This window comes from Puccinia triticina, chromosome 8A, assembly GCF_026914185.1.
Source record: "Puccinia triticina chromosome 8A, complete sequence".
Classification (NCBI taxonomy): domain Eukaryota; kingdom Fungi; phylum Basidiomycota; class Pucciniomycetes; order Pucciniales; family Pucciniaceae; genus Puccinia; species Puccinia triticina.
Genome location: NC_070565.1, coordinates 4,760,587 through 4,778,237, shown reverse-complemented (window position 1 = coordinate 4,778,237; position 17,651 = coordinate 4,760,587). Strand labels below are relative to the sequence as shown.

The 17,651-nt window shown below is 46.7% G+C and overlaps 4 protein-coding genes across 4 annotated transcripts; 3 read left to right on the top strand and 1 right to left on the bottom strand.

The window, feature by feature from the left end:
• Window positions 1-6,562: 6,562 nt before the first annotated feature.
• PtA15_8A497 (uncharacterized protein) lies at window positions 6,563-7,789 on the top strand (the record flags this gene model as incomplete). Its single annotated transcript, XM_053171933.1, has 4 exons — window positions 6,563-6,670; window positions 6,803-7,240; window positions 7,331-7,470; window positions 7,564-7,789. 4 exons carry the CDS (start codon window positions 6,563-6,565, stop codon window positions 7,787-7,789), a joined length of 912 nt encoding a protein of 303 aa, XP_053023148.1.
• Window positions 7,790-10,738: 2,949 nt separating this feature from the next.
• Window positions 10,739-11,725, top strand: PtA15_8A496 (uncharacterized protein; the record flags this gene model as incomplete). The annotated part of the gene is made up of 4 exons (XM_053171932.1): window positions 10,739-11,100; window positions 11,173-11,278; window positions 11,368-11,610; window positions 11,681-11,725. 4 exons carry the CDS (start codon window positions 10,739-10,741, stop codon window positions 11,723-11,725), a joined length of 756 nt encoding a protein of 251 aa, XP_053023147.1.
• Window positions 11,726-13,884: 2,159 nt separating this feature from the next.
• PtA15_8A495 (uncharacterized protein) lies at window positions 13,885-14,846 on the top strand (the record flags this gene model as incomplete). Its single annotated transcript, XM_053171931.1, has 4 exons — window positions 13,885-14,249; window positions 14,308-14,413; window positions 14,483-14,725; window positions 14,805-14,846. 4 exons carry the CDS (start codon window positions 13,885-13,887, stop codon window positions 14,844-14,846), a joined length of 756 nt encoding a protein of 251 aa, XP_053023146.1.
• Window positions 14,847-16,014: 1,168 nt separating this feature from the next.
• PtA15_8A494 (uncharacterized protein) lies at window positions 16,015-17,457 on the bottom strand (the record flags this gene model as incomplete). The annotated part of the gene is made up of 8 exons (XM_053171930.1): window positions 16,015-16,106; window positions 16,179-16,304; window positions 16,376-16,396; window positions 16,470-16,515; window positions 16,592-16,666; window positions 17,100-17,149; window positions 17,240-17,251; window positions 17,358-17,457. 8 exons carry the CDS (start codon window positions 17,455-17,457, stop codon window positions 16,015-16,017), a joined length of 522 nt encoding a protein of 173 aa, XP_053023145.1.
• Window positions 17,458-17,651: the final 194 nt, after the last annotated feature.

Sequence of the window (17,651 nt, the reverse complement as noted above, 5' to 3'; positions counted from 1 at the left end):
TCAGGCTGGGTCCATCAAAATCCAGCTTATTACACCATGTTGAGTACTCTGATTGTTTGTCAGCCAAAGATGTGATTTGCTGGATACATGTGAAGTTGTTGGAACCCAAATCAGCTGTCTGGGCCAATACGTATTAAAACAAAAAAAAACCCTGTTAGCCCAAAGTGCCCACCAGAAAATCTAGATCAATTGGTTAAGAAGTGGCAATAACATATCTTATTTTTGAGTTTAGCCTTTGATATAATGTTGGTGAATGGTATTGCTAAGAGTTTACCCTTGTGATTCAAGGCAATATACTTCATGCCAAGATGTGAAATATGAAAGGTCCAGTTGTTTGTAACATAAGAAAACAAGATTCCAAGGAAAGCATGGTAGTTTCCTTTTGTAGTCCAGATGTCATGGATCAAGGTGATTTTATAGGCAAGTTGCTGAAAACTGAAGAAAAAATTAGGATTGTATCATGTCAACACAACAACTTCAGATGAAAACAACATACACTCAAGGTTGTGAAAGAACTCAAAGGACTAAGGCCCCGTTTGGCGCCGGTATAATTGGTGAAATAATTGCCAGCAAAATAATCTGTGACATGGCAATTATTTCACCTGAAATAAAAAATAATGAATATATTGCTGAGGCCCCGTTTGGCACCAATATAATTGGTGAAATAATCACGGGTGAAATAATCTGTGACATTTTGATTATTTCACCTGAAATAAAATGTAATTGAATATATCGCTGGCGTTTGTCACATCGGTATAAACCCAGCCAGCCAACCACCCACCTCTTGATCAACCAAGAAAGCGAATGGACAAACTCGCCCTCCACTTGATGACCACCCACCCGGTAATTGTGTATAGCCTATGACCCACTTCACCCACTCAATGACCCAGTCGGTCATCAAGTGGATGTATTCTAGTCCACCCGATGAACAGGACGGTTCGAGGGGACTTATACATATCCACTCGATGGCCCGATTTGTCATCAAGTGGAGTATGTTCCACTCGACAACCGACCGGGTCACTGAGTGGATACCTACTCCACTTGATGACCAACCGGGCCATTGAGTGGAGTATTCATCCACTTCCACTCAATGACCAACCAGGCTATCGAGTGGATAAGTCCATTCGATGACCCGGTTGGTCATCGAGGGTCATCGAGCAAGTCAAGTGTTATATAATCCACTCGATGACCAACTGGGCCATCGAGTGGATATATGAGTCCACTCATTGAGTGGATACATCGAGCCAGTGGAGTGTTGTATGATTTATCCACTCAATGAGGTTGATAATCAAGGTTGGGAGTTGCAAGGGTGGGTCTGATTTTGCTGCCAATATATTGGCATGTAGGAACTGTAATTATAAATTATTTCATATTTTGAATATGTCGGTTTGCCAAACGCCATCGGCATTTTACCGATATAATCCTGAAATATTTGTGAAATATATCACTGATTATATCGGTGCCAAACGGGGCCTGAGTGTTTGTCAGCACAGGTGTAATAAACCCTGCGGCCCAACCACAAAGCTACCCAGCCAACCACCCACCCTAACAGCATCAATGGACAAGATCAATAGCGAAGAAGAGGATTTTTTTCTTCATGAAGAAACCACCCTGCTGATGGGATTTTCCCTCCTTCTGACAGCAATAACTCGCTGTGAAACCATTCGAAGGCTGTACAACGACTTACCTTTATCTGGCGCCGACTACACCTTGGCAATCCTTCAGGGAAATCCCCGCCGCACATTCAATGTCTTTTGAGTAACAACTTTGACGTTCCTTTTCTTATGTGATGAGCTCCTGACTGTCCAAATTGAACCAATCTCAAAGCTACTGCCCATGGAAGAACAACTCGCAATCTTCCTCTACATTATCGGACATAATAACAAGCTCAGGATCGCTTTCAGCACTCCGGTCAGACTATCTCAAAGTGAGTCATTGTTCCTTTTGGCTGCCTGCTTTTTGGAAATTGACCATGCTTTTGCTTAGGGTTTTCCGACATATCCTTGAACTTTTAGTGCAGCTTGCCCCAAGATTCTTCATCCCCCCTTCACCCGAACGCGCACATTGACATATAGCTTGTAATCCCAAATTTTTGCCTTTTTTCAACAAATGCCTTGGAGCTATCAATGGCGTCCATATTCCGGCAAGTGTACCTGCTGAAAGAGCAGCAGCACACCGCAATCAAAAGGGATTTTTGTCTCAAAATGTCCTCGGTGTGTGCGACTTCAGCATGAGGTTCACCCACATGCGAGTTGGATGGGAGGGCAGTGCACACGATGCCCGAGTACTTCAAGACGCTCGGACTCAGGATTTTGATATACAGCCCGGCCACTTTTATCTCGCTGATGCTGGTTATGCGCTGGAACCAAACATCTTGGTTCCTTATCAAGGTACCCAATATCACCTAAGAGAGCAAGCAATGGTTGGCCAAAGGTCAATGTTCATTGCTCTGATTTTCACCACTAGAGTCCAATTTGACTCTTTGGCTCTCTGATTTTTAGACCAGCAAACCGAGAAGAACTTTTCAATCTAAGACATTCAAGTCTTTGGAATGTTATCGAGCGTACTTTTGGTGTGATCAAACAACGCTTTAAGATATTGATGCAGGCCAGCGAGTACAACCTGGAGCAGCAATATGACATTGTGTTTGCTTGCGCTTGCATCCACAATGTCAACATTATTCGGAACGGTCTCAATGACAAGATTTTTCAACGAGCGAACTCGGATAGTAGCAACAGCTACTTCCACAATCAGGAGGTGAATGATCCTCCACCCGAAGGCGTGTACTCTAGCGATCAAGAAAGAGAGGAATGTGAAAACTTGCGAGACTCAATCGCTGAAGGTCTTTGGCAGCAATATGTTGCAACCTTGAACAGAAGGCAACAACAATAAAAATCATTTATATTCTTTTTATATGTATATATGAATGAAATCCAGCACTGGTTCTATCTTTTTTTAACGTACATGGGCTATAAGTGAGGAAATAAAAAATTGAGATTTCTCAAATTCATCAGTTTTGATGCATTTGATCAATCTCATGATAAAGCCATTGGGTTCGGAGGTCCTTGTCCAAGATACTTGTAAACATTTGGGCGTTAGTATTGTCTGGGAAGATTCGGAAGGCTTCCAACTGCTCAGTTTGACTCGCTTCCTTGGCATGAACTTCTTGATACAATGCCATTGCGCGCTGAAGATTAGATTGGTTATTGGCTGCCCGTTGTTGAAGTCTTTGGGTGTGTTCCTCGCGTTGGGTGTTCATATAGCCAACCAGTCTGCTAATAGCCGTAGCAATTGAATCTTTCTTGTGACTTTGTGAGAGATAATTAGACGGGCTGTTGTTTTGGTCGTTTTGCTGATCCACCCCTTTGGGGCAATCAGGTTCAACTGGCTGGGAGGGCATAAGCAGTCGCTGCGCAAGGGATCGAGATCCTTTGCCGGTAGCCAATGAAGTACCAAAGATTTTGTCCAGATTGCGAAACTCGGGATACGGTACTCCCCAAAATTTCCTAGCGTTTGGATGTACCTATACATAATCAATACATGTCAGAGAGAAGGATACTGAACAAAAGGGAAAGGATAACGAACGGACTCACAGCCACATATCTCTCCCAGACATCATGTGAAGCAGTCACCTCGCATGCAGTCTCATCCCATCCAAAACCACTTGCCTCTTTGCAGGCCAGGAAAGTGTCGTAGTCCTTTTTGAACAATTGTTTCAACTTGGATTTGCACTTGGCATAATCAAGGAGATGCTTGGTTTCCAGGAACACCTCCATTAACTGTTGTGCAACGTGCCGGTGAGATGTGTTTTGGAATCCGTTATCTGCTTGTTTCCCCTTCTTGACTTCTTGGACATAGAGCTCAAGCAACATAACCTCCATCGGACCGGTCCAGCGCAGTTTTTTTGAGCCTTTCTGGGAGAGAGTCGGAGTCTGAAGGGATGGCTCATCAGGATCTTCAACGTCAGCAGTTCCGGATTCTGGTGCAGCGCTCGGATGGGAATCGGATTCTCGAGGTGAGGCAGTCACTTGCTGATAGTGGCGGCACGATTACCTGTGTGTCGAATCGCTCCTCCCCTCGGACGACCTCTTCCACGTCCACGAGTAGATGTTTGAGGAAATTGCTGGGTGTTGACCTGCTCTTCTTGAGAGGTCTTGGGTTTTGGGTTGTGCATTGTTGGTGTGAGCTGCCGGGTCTGAGATCCTGGCTACCAATATATTTGAGCTGAAATAATTGTAATTACAGCCAATTGTTTATATTGGTGTGCCAAACACCACCGGTATTTCAGCAATATAATCGTGAAATATCTGTGAAATATATCAATGGATATACCGGCGCCAAACGGGGCCTAAGAGGCTTGTAATTAGATAATCATGTATATAATCTAATTACAAGTATCACAAAATATAGAAAAGTAGAATTACCTAAGAGCGGAACAAGAAGCCGCTGTCTACTTTTGTAAGACTAAAAGTGAATTCCTTTATGGAATTCAGACTGAAGATGATCTTGATGATCTTCCTGTTTGCTGGTAGCAAACTGCATCACGCGTTAGCTCTTTCTGCGCAAGGATCAGGGTAATTCCAATCTCTTACTTGGATCAAGAGTTCATCTCTTATTGTCCGGCTTATTTAGCTTTGGCAAAACGGTGTAGGAGTTGCGCAACAGCGTCTAATAAAGAACACCATAGGTTCAGCTCCTTTAGCCTTTTGTTTCTTATGGACGAAGTGTTTACACTTGCTAAACTCACCTTTTTCCGTTTCTTCTCTTTGAGAAGATTCATTAGTTTGTTCGGTCTTTTCCTGTGCGTCTTTGACTACAGGAGGGAATGAAGCTTTTAGCTGAACATCTCTACCATCTAGTGATTGAACTTGCTACTCACCTTTGGTGTTAGCTGAGATTCTCTCTGCTAGAGGTATCTGACCGGGAATTTCCACATGTTGATTTTTGCGGCTCGCGGATGCAGAAACTGTATTCATCATTTAGATGCAATCAGTATTTCCATTCCCCGCGGCACAGCTTTGGACTGCGGAATCTGGTTTGCTTTGCTTACCTTTTTCCACAGCTTGTTGAGCTCCCAAAACCCTCCTCAATTTATGAGGATGGTGTCGTTCACCTTGGTTAGTAATCTCACAGCCTCCCATGCACCCCTTGCATGAGGTGCCCCTGTATTTGACATTTCCCCACCTTATTTATGCACTCCTTGCATTAGTATGACATCATCTTTCATTTCTCACCCCACTTTTTGCCTGTATTTAGTATCTTCTGACACCACTTGTACGCAGCCCACCAGCTAAAATCCCTCATCCAGGGTCCCCCTTGTAGCTAAAATCCCTCACATTTGTCTATATAAGGAGCTCTCTCCCCCCAGTTGTTTTTTCCTCAGCTCAGTACTCCCCAGTTATTTACATACCACCTTCACACTTACCATCACATCCATACATCAGCGGTGGGTAGTTACAATACGCTACGATAACCACCGTTATCTGCGTAGCGTAACGCTTGCCGTTACTGCGCTTAGGCGTTAGCGCTACTAGTAACGACTAGTTGTAACCCCCGGCCCGTATCGTAACGGGCCTGATTTTTTTGGTGTGTTACTTGCGTTACTAGTAGCATAACGCGTTAACCACTGGTTAACGAGATAAAGAGGGGCAAATGGCCCCCTCTGGATCATATGCAGTCCGATATCTGCCCCTCCGTGTGGGCAGATATTGTAACGGATGTTAAATTCCATACATCCTGGGTGTGCAATATTGTAACGCACTTCAGTTACGGTTAACGGTAACGGTAACAAGAGAAAACCCGTTACAATATTGGTACGTGACCGATAACCGTACCGTAACTACCCACCGTTGCATACATCACCACAACCCTCAGATAATTGCAAATAACCACTGAACTCACTCTCAACTCTCACATACCTGTTGTCAAACAACTTTATCTGGAACTAGACCAGACCTATCACTTGATTAAAACTTGCCAAGCTTAGCTTGGTGGGTCTTGTTATCTGATAGCAGAAGGGCAGAGTTTTGCACCTCCATCAGACCCTTCACCATTCAGCAAAAGGGTTTAATGCAAGTGGTTTTGTAAATTTTGTGATGTTCCAAATACTTTTCATTTTGTTATATTCATTCTTCTGAAGTCATTTTACACACTCATTCTTGAATCCTCATGACTTCAAGTTTGTGGGGTAGCCTTCTAGAATGAGCTTTTGGGGGTACCAATGTTTCTGTCCAGTGACTGCACGGGGGAGAGGGTGGGCAATGGGCATGGTCGTGGACCGCGGCGGAGCCGCGATACGCCAATCTGGAAACCCAGATTTTCCCAGATTTCGCAGGAAGATCGAGCCCAGATTTCCCCGCAAAATCTGGGCTCGATTGTCCCAAATCATAGATCTGCCCAAATTTCCCTGCGAAATCTGGGAAAATCTGGGTTTCCAGATCGGCGGGAAGTCCAGGGAAGTCCTCCAATAATCAATTCTACGAGTACCAACGCAAAGTTTCGCCTGTACACCTGACTGACTTCACGATTTGTCTCGCAAAGATCGATCTTGACATCGCGTTTCATGGCCGACAGCATGGTTCCCAGGGCAGTGAGAAACTGGTTCAGGACGACTTACCCGACTCTAGTATTCGAGGAATCGTGGCTAACACAATGTTGTGAATATCTTCAAGTTGGTTTAGACACTCAGTTTTTAGTCCTGTCGATCAATTTGATTCCCACTCATGAAATGCTTGCTGATTGCCATTGTGAACTTCTGGTCATCACTTACGCGATGGTTTCGAAAAATCAAACAAAAGCATAGACTCACTTTGACCTGACTCCCCCACAATTGATCAAGAAGATAGAAAATCAGCTTCTGTTATCCGACTTATCGGCTTCAACTTCAGCAGAGAACCCCCCCTTAAAGGACCTGTCGATACCAGAGCAAGATGTCCAGCACCAACCAAAAGTGCATCATTTACCAAACCGAGGGATCCTAGTACAGATCCAGTCGATCACCGAGATCGGCCACTCAGCTCTTTCGCTCCGGACTGTTCACCAGAAAATCATCGAGGATGCAGAAGGAAGGGATCGAGTCATAAGTCTGGAAGACCCGGAATCTCAGGATCGTCAAGCACCGATCTTGTATCCAAGGGCCATGTTGAAATTCACTCTGAGTGACGGACACTGTACGGTGCCAGCAATCGAGTACCAAAAGATCGATGGCCTCAGTTTGGCTGAAACACCACTAGGATGCAAGGTGCATAATAAATCTATATCATGACTTCCGCCAACATACTTTTTCCTTCCGCAGCTCAATCGTTTTTCCTCTTATGATCCGCTAAACTAGTTGTTGATCAAATCCGCCCCGGTCAGACGCGGTCTTGTACTGCTTACCTCCGAAAATACTACCATTAAAGGATTTCAAGTAGACGAATTAGATGCAAATCGCGATAGCATCTTTCAGGAAGGACTCAACACGCGTCTAAGGTACGTCAGGGAACAAATATCTCTCATCGCTGAAGGAAACGAGAACGCATATGTACCTACCTGGCCTAATGTGTGTCTGCTGGGAGTATACAGCCAAGCCGTCATCACTCAGGAACGTAATGACGATCGACGAGCCGCAAACCAGAATGGAAATGGTGCCACGAATTCTTCGACAACCTCCTTTCAATCTGCACCAATCGTCAACACTCATGATCCGCCATCAGTCAACCAACCAAGGGTGATGGACCTGAGTGACTCGGATGACTACTTCGATGACAATTCTGAATTCGAGGCTCAACTTTTAGCCCATGATATTTGATTTTCTCGGTATTTTTAGAAGCTTGCCCCTTCGTGATCGTGTCTTCTCCTGAAACAGTTTGTTTCTTTATTAGCTCCCTGGCACATTATTCTGCTCTAACCCAGACGCCTGCGAAGAGAAAAAAAGAACACAATAAGAACTAAATGTCTGCCCATTTAATTACACTTGCCTGGGAAATCGAAATCTCCCATGTATTGGAGTCATTAGAGGGCGATCTATATGCCAGAAAATCTTGAGTGGTGGCCCTGGTTAGAGGTCAGAAATCACAGCACCAGCGAGTTTTTATAATGCTGATGCTGTACAACTTTATGAAGGCCCAACTGCGGCTCGTTCTTCCACCAACTATCCAACCAGTGGCGGAGAACATCGACATTGCAATACGAATATATGTCAAAATTGACGGCAAGTCCTCCATTTGTTCCATTTCTACCTGTGTCTGGAGGAGTTTGACCCCCGAAAAGCCCTCTCGTCTGACATGTATGCTTGCGGCCCTGATGTATGGTGCACACTGCACTGCAAGACTTCCGCATCGCGGGTAGTGCGGTGATATTGAAGTATCAACCACCAGTAATAACAATTCCACAACAGCATAACCGATGGTGAATCGTGATTGATACATACCAGGAGTGCTTTTCATGACATCGCCTTTTGGTGCTTAGTTGTGACCCGTCGCGAGGAAATATGTATGTCAGCCGAACATGCAGCTACAGAGAGGGTTGGACGCATGAACATTTTCATAAACCAAGTGCACTTAGTCATGAACTTTCGTAAAACTTGATCGACGATGCCTTGCAAATAAAAACACAGCAATCTGTCGAGTTGTACCTGGTTGCGGACATATCCCCAAGACACTGACAGGTTGTCCCTGGTTGTCCCTGCAAAGCAAGCTCCAGGAGAGCCACAATCCTGTCAAAACTTGGATAGATTGCATAGTAGGAATGTCTCAGTTTTCGCATAATTTCAAGTGCTGAGTGTCCAGATGGTAATGCGATAGAAAACTCCGAGATGATTTGCACGCCCTATTTTCAAGTTGATATGTGAATTGATCAAGAGTTGGGAGCTGTTGAGAGGGTTCAGCTGCAGTCGCTCGCCTCTCTTGATGTATCTCCCACCTCCCTGACGAAGTTGGCAAGTTGACAAGTTCCAAAGTTTCCACTCTGCCATGGGCATCGTTCGACCTGCTCACTGAAGTCAGCCGTCTTAACTTTTGGATGACCGAGCAACGAACTGGCCCTGGTGCTTTTGCTGTTCTTTGCAGACCGGAGAAAAGGTCAGGTGCCCGGGCGTCACCTTGAGAAACACCAGGAGACCCGGGCGTCGCGTCGCGTCGTTGCACTTCCAGAGGTTATGTGCTGATACCGGCAAGAACTGGGGTTTCCGCAAGCATCCCCACAGTCTACTGGTGAAATCTAGCGAAGCGCATGTGGATGCGTGCACATGCGCCTAGTCATGAATCTGCCCGCCTTGTCTCTTGAGTGTCTGCGGAGACTGCTTGCCGTTCTACTCGCGTAAGTAGTGTACATATGTAAGTAGAGACTGTGAGAGCGTGATTAGGCGAGATATGCATGTTTGCTTGATTCACGCCGCGTTTTTCTATCTCCTTGCTGAGCACACCATCGCTGGCGATTTGATCTGTGCTCGATTGACTTTTGCAAGAACGGCACAAAGAGAAGAGTGCGGGCTGATCGTATCCTCACGGCGTCAACGTCGACGTTCAACCTCGTGGTCTTAAACATGTAGGAGACTGACGAATAAGCCTGACCATCCTCTCACAAAAACCGACCAGTCCAACGTAAATGTCAACACGGTCACCAACAACCAAAGCGCATCGCTCCAGTCGTTTGCTGTGGATTTACGGGTGATGAATGGTGATTTGTTCTCGGTCGGCTTTCAAGTAACGACGACACATAAACTGGCAATAGGCGCGTCGGCAACGGCTCAGGGCCATTTTCTGCTTGCACGTTGTGACTCAATGTCTAAACTTGGCAAAGATCCAGCTGGGTTTGAATTATCCACTCGAACACGCCATTCATAACTGCTTCTCCTACATTTCGGAGGCAGATTTTCATCATGATTTTTCGGATCGCCGTTCGATCGATAGTTCCAAGACTCAACTCCCATTCAGGCTTGAGCTGGCTGGACATGGGTCAATGAGCTCATGAGGCTGTTGTTGCTCCAATGATCCACCCATCTGTGTTCAGGGGTTGCTGATGTTATCGGTGCCGGTCTGGTCCAGCCTTCGGGAAGCTAAGCAGTAGAAGCTCTGTGCGCAACTGTAGAACAGCCTGCCCCTCTCCTATCTGTTACTTTCCGAGTTCTCCCCCTGGCATTTTGCCTCAGTCCATTGGCCAGCCCATGACAACCAACCACGATAGTCGCCCGCGTTCACCCGGTGTTCCGTTTATGGGACCGGCTCGATCGAAGAGTGTCTTGAGTTTCTCAGCTCAGCTCAAGCACAGACCGTTACTGAGATATTTAATTTTGATACAGTAAGGATCACCCATGCCAAACCCGTGCTCAGGAAAAGGATAATAGCTGGATCAGCATGGTTTGAAAAATTAGCTGGTCATACATAGTTAAAGGTGTTGGCGAATGTATGGACCAGTGTAACTGCAAACCTTCACATCTTCTCGGACTGGTCTAACCACCCCCTGAACGAAATCAACTGAGCATCGCAACTTCATCCCAAACGCATTGCTTATATATCCCGGCCATTCCGCCTGAGTTCTAGCACTCCTCAGCCAACCATCTAACATTCCGTTTGTTTTCGGCAACTAAGCTCTACGCAAACTAAGCTCTCGTGCTAACGTAGAGTTTTATTATTAGAATCTATTTAGGATATAAGCCGGCTCTCTTTTGCCAACTCAGCCTTCCATACCTTCTATTCCAGTCTTACCGGTCACTTGATCCTATACAATCCTTTCTCATACATACCCTACATCACTCATCATGAGACTTCAATTTATTACCCTCCTCACAGTCCTTGTGACTCTGATCTCCTGCAGTCGGGCTCTTGAAAATTCGGCTAGTCATTCGGATCTCGACACCCGCGACATCGACGACGGCTATATTAACCTTTCGGTGGGTGTTCGCATGAAACGGGACGAAAGCAGCGCTTCGTCCATAGATAAACGCTCCGGATCCCTTCCGTCTACACCACTTCTTCTCCGAAGAAACCCTGAAACCGGAAAGATGGCCTGGCCTGGAAGCTTTTCCGAGGCGCTCACGATGGCCAAGAGAGACATACCCGAGATGATCAAGAGCTCCCTTCAACGTCGTACAGCGCGAGCTCGAAGAGCCATGAAGGTTGTGTGAGTATTTTTACCTGCATTTATTTCTTGAGTTTAATGACAAGTGATCTGACTAACTCGCTCATCACTTAGAATCACCTGGTACACTGGCCACGATCTTCTTTTCCCGTCTTGCTTTCCCGATGACGCCAACTGGGCACCCACTGACGACTCCATGGTGGCTGCAGTTACTATTGAAGTGAGTGGAGCCATCTCATAATTAACACAATCCCTGTTTGTTATCACCATCCCACCTAAACATATCCTGTTATATTTTGCTCTCATCAGTGGCCAGGAAAGCCCAAGTGCGGTTCGTTTGTCAGGATTCACCACCACTCCAAGAAGTCCAAATCCATTGTTGTCCGTATCGTCGACACCTGCGCCGGCTGCCCACCTGGACAACCCCATCTTGACCTTACCAAAGCCGCTTTTGAGAAGCTCTACGATGAAGACGTGGGTATGGTCGCAGGATTGAAAGCTAAAGTTATTCCCTGTCCGTCCAAATATGAGAATGACTGGAATGACGATGTGGTAGGTCTCTTATCACTCCGTGCGGTTCCTTGCAAGCTCAGTAGGCTGACGTGGCCCATCTCTTCTACAGATCGGCCGCTTTGGTCCTCAGCACCCCATTGCCTCGATGACCTAAACTAGGTCCGCAACCGCCCCACGTACCTCTTCGAAGGTTACTCTTCCTTCATCATTATTTATTTTGGGTCATTGTTTGAGCCGAGCTTCTGCCACGTCTTTCTTCTCAGCTCTTTGAGCTTTTTTCCAAGGTCCCATCTCCTTTTTTGTTTACATACTTTGGCAGCGTCACTGGCAAGCCGGCGATCTCTATTTCTTTTCTTCTTTTCTTATTTTGGGTGTCTGAGGCAATGTTTTGGCTGTCGCGAGTTTCGGCAAGTTAGTTAAGTTTCTTTGGCACCAGTGACATAAATTCACTCATTCATTTTACGTCATTCGGTGTATCGTGAATAGCTATAATAGATTTTTTATCGAGAGACGCCTCTTGATATCCTGTCTTTTTCTAGTTTTATCCTACGACTTTTCTGTGTGATTATTTTATCTCATCTTCCCCACCTTTCTTACCTTAGCAAACAACGTTTTTATAGCTTTGCGTGTGTCGAAATCTCATTCAACAAACTGCACGTGCCTTTTTCTGAACGTTCACACAATGTTGCCGACTCTGCCGTCCCTGCAGCTGTTGGTTTAGAACTGAAAAAAACCCACTGCGAGATGTGAGTAAACTCAGAGCCTCGAGATCCAGTGCTAAGGTGCCTGCAATAGTAAAACACATGACTTCTATTTCCTCACCGTCGCCTGGCTGAATTTGGAATCAAAAAGGGCCTGATCAACAATTCATCCCCGCCGAGTACAAAGGCGCACCCGTTTGGAAAGCCTCCCCGCAAGTGCGTGTAACCTGCTCGCCCGGCCGGAATGATTCCTGGATCTTGGCAAGCAGGTGCCGGGTGCCGGAAGCTGAACATATTACGTAGTTAATCTAGTATGCACGTACATCTTCTTTTTGATGCGATAACCATGGGGATGTACACAAAGGAGAATCGTTTAGGCTGGATCTGGCTGGATTCATCCCCCCCAAGGCGCCTACGGACAGGAATCGGGCGGGCCTTAGCCCGGGGCCTGGAAGTACGGAGCTGCGAGTGACTGCGGCCGCCTCCCGTAACTAGCTGATCTGGAGCAACCGGTACCAGCGGGAGTCCGAGAGGAAAGCGGAAGATTTCCTATCCAACGCTTCAGCCGACTTGGCCGAACCGCCGGGCAGAATTTGCAGGACTCAATTATCGAAAAAATTTCGCCCCTCCCACCACCCAGTTAGGGATCCCACCCGCCCGTCGGGCTCAGACCTTAAGGACTTCTAGACAAGTCTAGGAGGAGGTTACAGAGCATTAGGGTTAATTCCCTCTAACCCAAATTCTCCACTTCCAAAAGGCGGAACAGCCTAGGAAGAAAAGGAGAAGAAGAAGGAGAAAAACCTCCTCCTCCTCTAGGCTTAGCCCATACCAGAACTTGGGAAGTAGCAAGGAGCTTCCGGGTTACCCTAGATAGTACCTATCTAAATAAGCAAGTTCCAGTCCCACAGGACAAAATAACAGCTCAATTATTGTGATTCTGCTTAAGCTTGAACAATTCAAGATTTTCAGTGGACTAAAGTTATGGCCTTTGAGCCACAGCACCAGTAAAATTTTGGTTTTCTGACCAACACAGCTGCAAACTTGACATGTCAGCCCCCTAATGTTGCCCAGAAGGAAGGCTGAAAACCTGAACTCAAATGTCAGGATTCCATGATTTTGAGCTCGCAGCTCAAAAATCTGTCCAAGCATTCCTGGAATCACATGTACATATGGAAGTAAACACATGAGGAATGAGACACAGTAATGGACTGCCATGGATTGGATGCAGCCATTTGACCCGAGTCTGGAGGCCCGAGACATGCCACATTGCTACGCGACCTCCTCGCTCCTCGAAAGGACTTGCGCCACCTTCTGAGGTCGCCGTAGCGACAACCCCGGAGGCATCGGACTCCGAGGAACTTCTGTCAAGTTCGGCTGCATCTTAAATTACCGGATGGCGGAAACCTGTCAGCCTCGGTGACTCAAAATACAAGTCTCACGCACTGCCAGCACGTATATTGCTTCACGAAGTCACATGAACCTCCCGGCCTATCACATCCTTCATCCCGCACAGGCCTTCTTCCTTCTTTCCAGCACAGAACCTCTCGGCCAATCACTTGACTCACCTGCACGCTGCAGTCTACTGTCATTATCCAACTTCTAGTCCTTAGCCATGAGATTCGACTTTAGAACCTCTGTTACAGTCCTTGTCGTCCTTATCCCCTTTAGTTGGGCTCTCGAAAAAAGCCCTGCAAGCCATCACGCCCTCGAATCCCGCAGTACCGACGACGAAGGATGGTTCGATTTATCAGTATCATTCCGCATGAAAAGGGAGGAAAGTAGCTCTTCGCCTCTACAGAAACGGTCGGAATTCCCGGCATCCACCCCAGTCATCCTGAAACGAAGCCCAGAAACTGGTAAACTGGTCTTGCCACGCAGTTTATCAGAGGCGCTCACAATGGCTAGCCAAGTACCCGAGATAGTCAAAAGGTCACTTCAACGCCGCACAGCCTTGGCCCGAAGAGCAATGAGGGTGATGTGAGCACAAAATCTATAGGAAGTCATTGAAGTTGGTCCAATCTAATGAATCTTTCAGAATAACGTGGTACGATGGTCATGATCTTCTCAAGCCCGCTTGTTTTGATGAAAGCACCAAGTGGGCACCCACTGATGATTCGATGGTTGCTGCTGTGACTATTGACGTGAGTCGACTGATACGCAAATTAACCTGGGCAAGCCGCAAGGTACTGGTTCTGACAACTTTCCTCCAGTGGGCCGGGAAGCCTCGATGCGGGTCGTTTGTCAGGATCGAACACCTGTCGGACCCGACGAAGCATATCGTCGTTCGGATCGCTGATGAATGCGGTGGATGCCCCCCCAAAATAGCCCACATCGATCTGACAGTCGGCGCTTTCAAGAAACTTTATGATAAAGACGTCGGCGAGGTCGGTGGTTTGAAAGCCAAGGTGGTTCCTTGTCCCCGTGAAATTGAAAAGGATTGGTCAAAAGAAGTGGTCAGTCCGATATTACCCCACACGGTTTCTTGTGTCACCTGGACTTACCTCCATCGCAATCTCTCAATCGCTTCCGCAGATCGACACTTACGGCCCGAAGGAAACCATTAACATCTCGTGATAAGTAGCACCAAAAGCCTCGCCCCTGGTGACCCACAAACATTCCTTATACGCTCAGCGCAACTGGATCGCTTGCTCTTGAAAATCACATCCACAAGAATATGATTGCCACTCATTTTTCCTTCTCTACTATCACATCTTGATCAAAGCCACTGCATTGAGCATCCACTTTCTTGCTTCATTGTTCTCCTATCGAGATGAAGTCGTTTTCTTGGCTTCGATTCATCGATTTTCTCACAGATTTCAATTTTTCATAAGTCATAGTCTGCTTGATGCTTAGGACAATTCTTTCTTCGTCTTTTTGTCATTTTATAACTCTAAGATCTCCAACGCTTCTATCACTTCTCCTTCTCTCGGTCGTGATTCAGTTTCCCTTTTCTTGGTTTGTATAAGAGTACCAACGTAGGAAGAGTACTAATGTAAGGGGAATTTCATCTACTCCAATCATTGTACTGGGTTGACGGCCAAGATCCAGCCAACCAATGTTACTGGAAGCTAAACACTGTCTGCCTCTCTACCTGACAAAAATACAACAGCTTTGTAAAATTTTGAAATCTTGGAACTATATGATTCAACCTCAACGGATTTATGAAGATATTAACATCGGAGTTTTTTATGGGGGATCCCCGGCAAACCCACTCAAATCGACGCTTTTCTCGGGGAATCCCCGGCAATCCCGTGACACGGTGACCAGCTTAATCTTGTACCTAGACTTGCTTCTTTGATGCGCTTTTTGGAAGAAATGCAACCAAAATAATAATATTCAGACCCGGAAAAACCCAGCCGGATTCCGGATATGACCAGGGTGAGGATGCGGGATAGGTAACATCCGGCTGCGGGGTACCGGATCGGAACCGTAGCCCGGAACTCTCCCAGAGAGGGGTCAGATCATGACAAAGTCTCGATTCTCAAATAAAACTGGTGACAAAGAACTGTGTATGACAGCTTACTTTGGTGTATGGTAGCTTGGCACTTGAAGAGAAGGGAAGAAGTGAAATAGAGCATGAGCGCGTTGTGGGACACATTTAATTTTGAGCTGTTGAACAGGAGGTTACACGCAGAAGACACATTCAAGCTATCTTCTACTTGGACTACATAATGACGGCCAACGGCTCCGATCACGATCAGGATGTTGGTCTGAGGCTGACGTTCGTCTGGCAACTTGAAGTTTACCAATTACCCCCGCCACCGCTTGGAGGGTTGTAGCTGTTTTGCTGGTCACCTCTCCAGTTACCTTGGCCTTGGCCACCACCGCTGTAGCCTATGAGGATTAGTATAATTTGATAAGCAAGAGCAGACGGTTATTTGAGCTGCTGAATATTTCAACACTTACCCCCACCACCGTATGATTGGTAAGTACTATTACCGCCATAGCCCCCTTGGTCAGCGCCGTACCCGCCTTGATCACCACCGTAGCCTCCTCCGCCGTAGCCGGAGCTGTATCCACCACTCCCACCGCCTGGTTGACCATAGGATGAAGCGCAAGTTTTCAGAAAGTGTCACGGAACAACCATCAGCTGGTTTACTCACCTCCACGGTAGCCACCACCACCTGAAAAAAAGGAAGACACATGCGGGGTTAGTCTTTTGGAAAACAATGAAGGCACAACGTAGACGCGTTGTACCTTGTCGTTGGCCACCGCCACCGGTTTGGGAGTTGGCGTAGTTAACCTGTGAAAATGAGCAGCAGACCGAAAGCACGTGTCAGTTCAATCTGTAAGAGTGGGAGTCAACAAGAAGCACATACCCGGATTTCTCGTCCGTCGAGTTCCTGGCCATTCAGACCTTGGATGGCACCAGGGGCATCAGACTCTTCTTTATACTTTGGATTGTAAGGAGAACGCGGTAGTAATCAGTAATCAGACGAAAACACGAAGTAGCTGAAACGGGCAGGATCCAGGCCTTCCAGGACCATCAAGACATCAAGTTGAGGATCAGTTAATTGAACCAGAGCTCTCTGAAAACTTGTTTCGAGAACAAGTAAGAGCTGCCAAAGCAGACTAAGCAGTAGGTATACATATTCCGCCTCTCCGGAAACGCGACCACACAAGCTTTGCATACAGCAAGGACACACGATCACGGGCCGGAAGAGGCAGAGAAGGAGTACCCACAAGTGAGGATGACTCCGAATGGCAAGGTTCCGTGAGATGAGCTTAGATGGCACTCTGGATGATCGCGAATGGCTGATGGCCATTGGCTTGGTGCCGAGAGGTCGATGATGCAGTGAGGAACTAGTGAAAAGGAAGCAAGCCCACGGTAATGAAGCCGAAGCCACGGCTGCGGCCGGTTTCACGATCTTGCATGACTGTGATAGATGGGGACAACAACATGATCAGTAAGCCGGATTGGGAGCTCTCAAGGCTTAGAAAGATGATACACGGGCTGGGTGACGAACCAATTGCGTCGACTAGGATTGTGAGAGGTGCGAGAGAAATGGACAGGCACAGCGAGTCAGCAAACAAGAGGGATCAATACCTGTCCAAGCAATCGAGCATTGAAGAGATCGAACTCACTAACGTCACCGAACTGACCGAAGGCAGATTTCAGCGCGCCGGTATCGGTCGTCCAAGCGAGATTGCCGACGAACAATTTACCACCAGTGGAAGCGCTCATGGTGGACGATTGGGATGCGAGTTCCAAAAAGGCAAGTTTGACTGTATGAGGTTGCTTTGAATTTGATTGAAGGTGTTGTTGAGGAAAGCTCCGAGCGGAAATGATGTGTTTGCCTGCAGGATATCTGGGGTATGTATTCATTACAAGAATACAATATGCTTATACCAGGAACTGAAGACCCTCCCATGCAATCA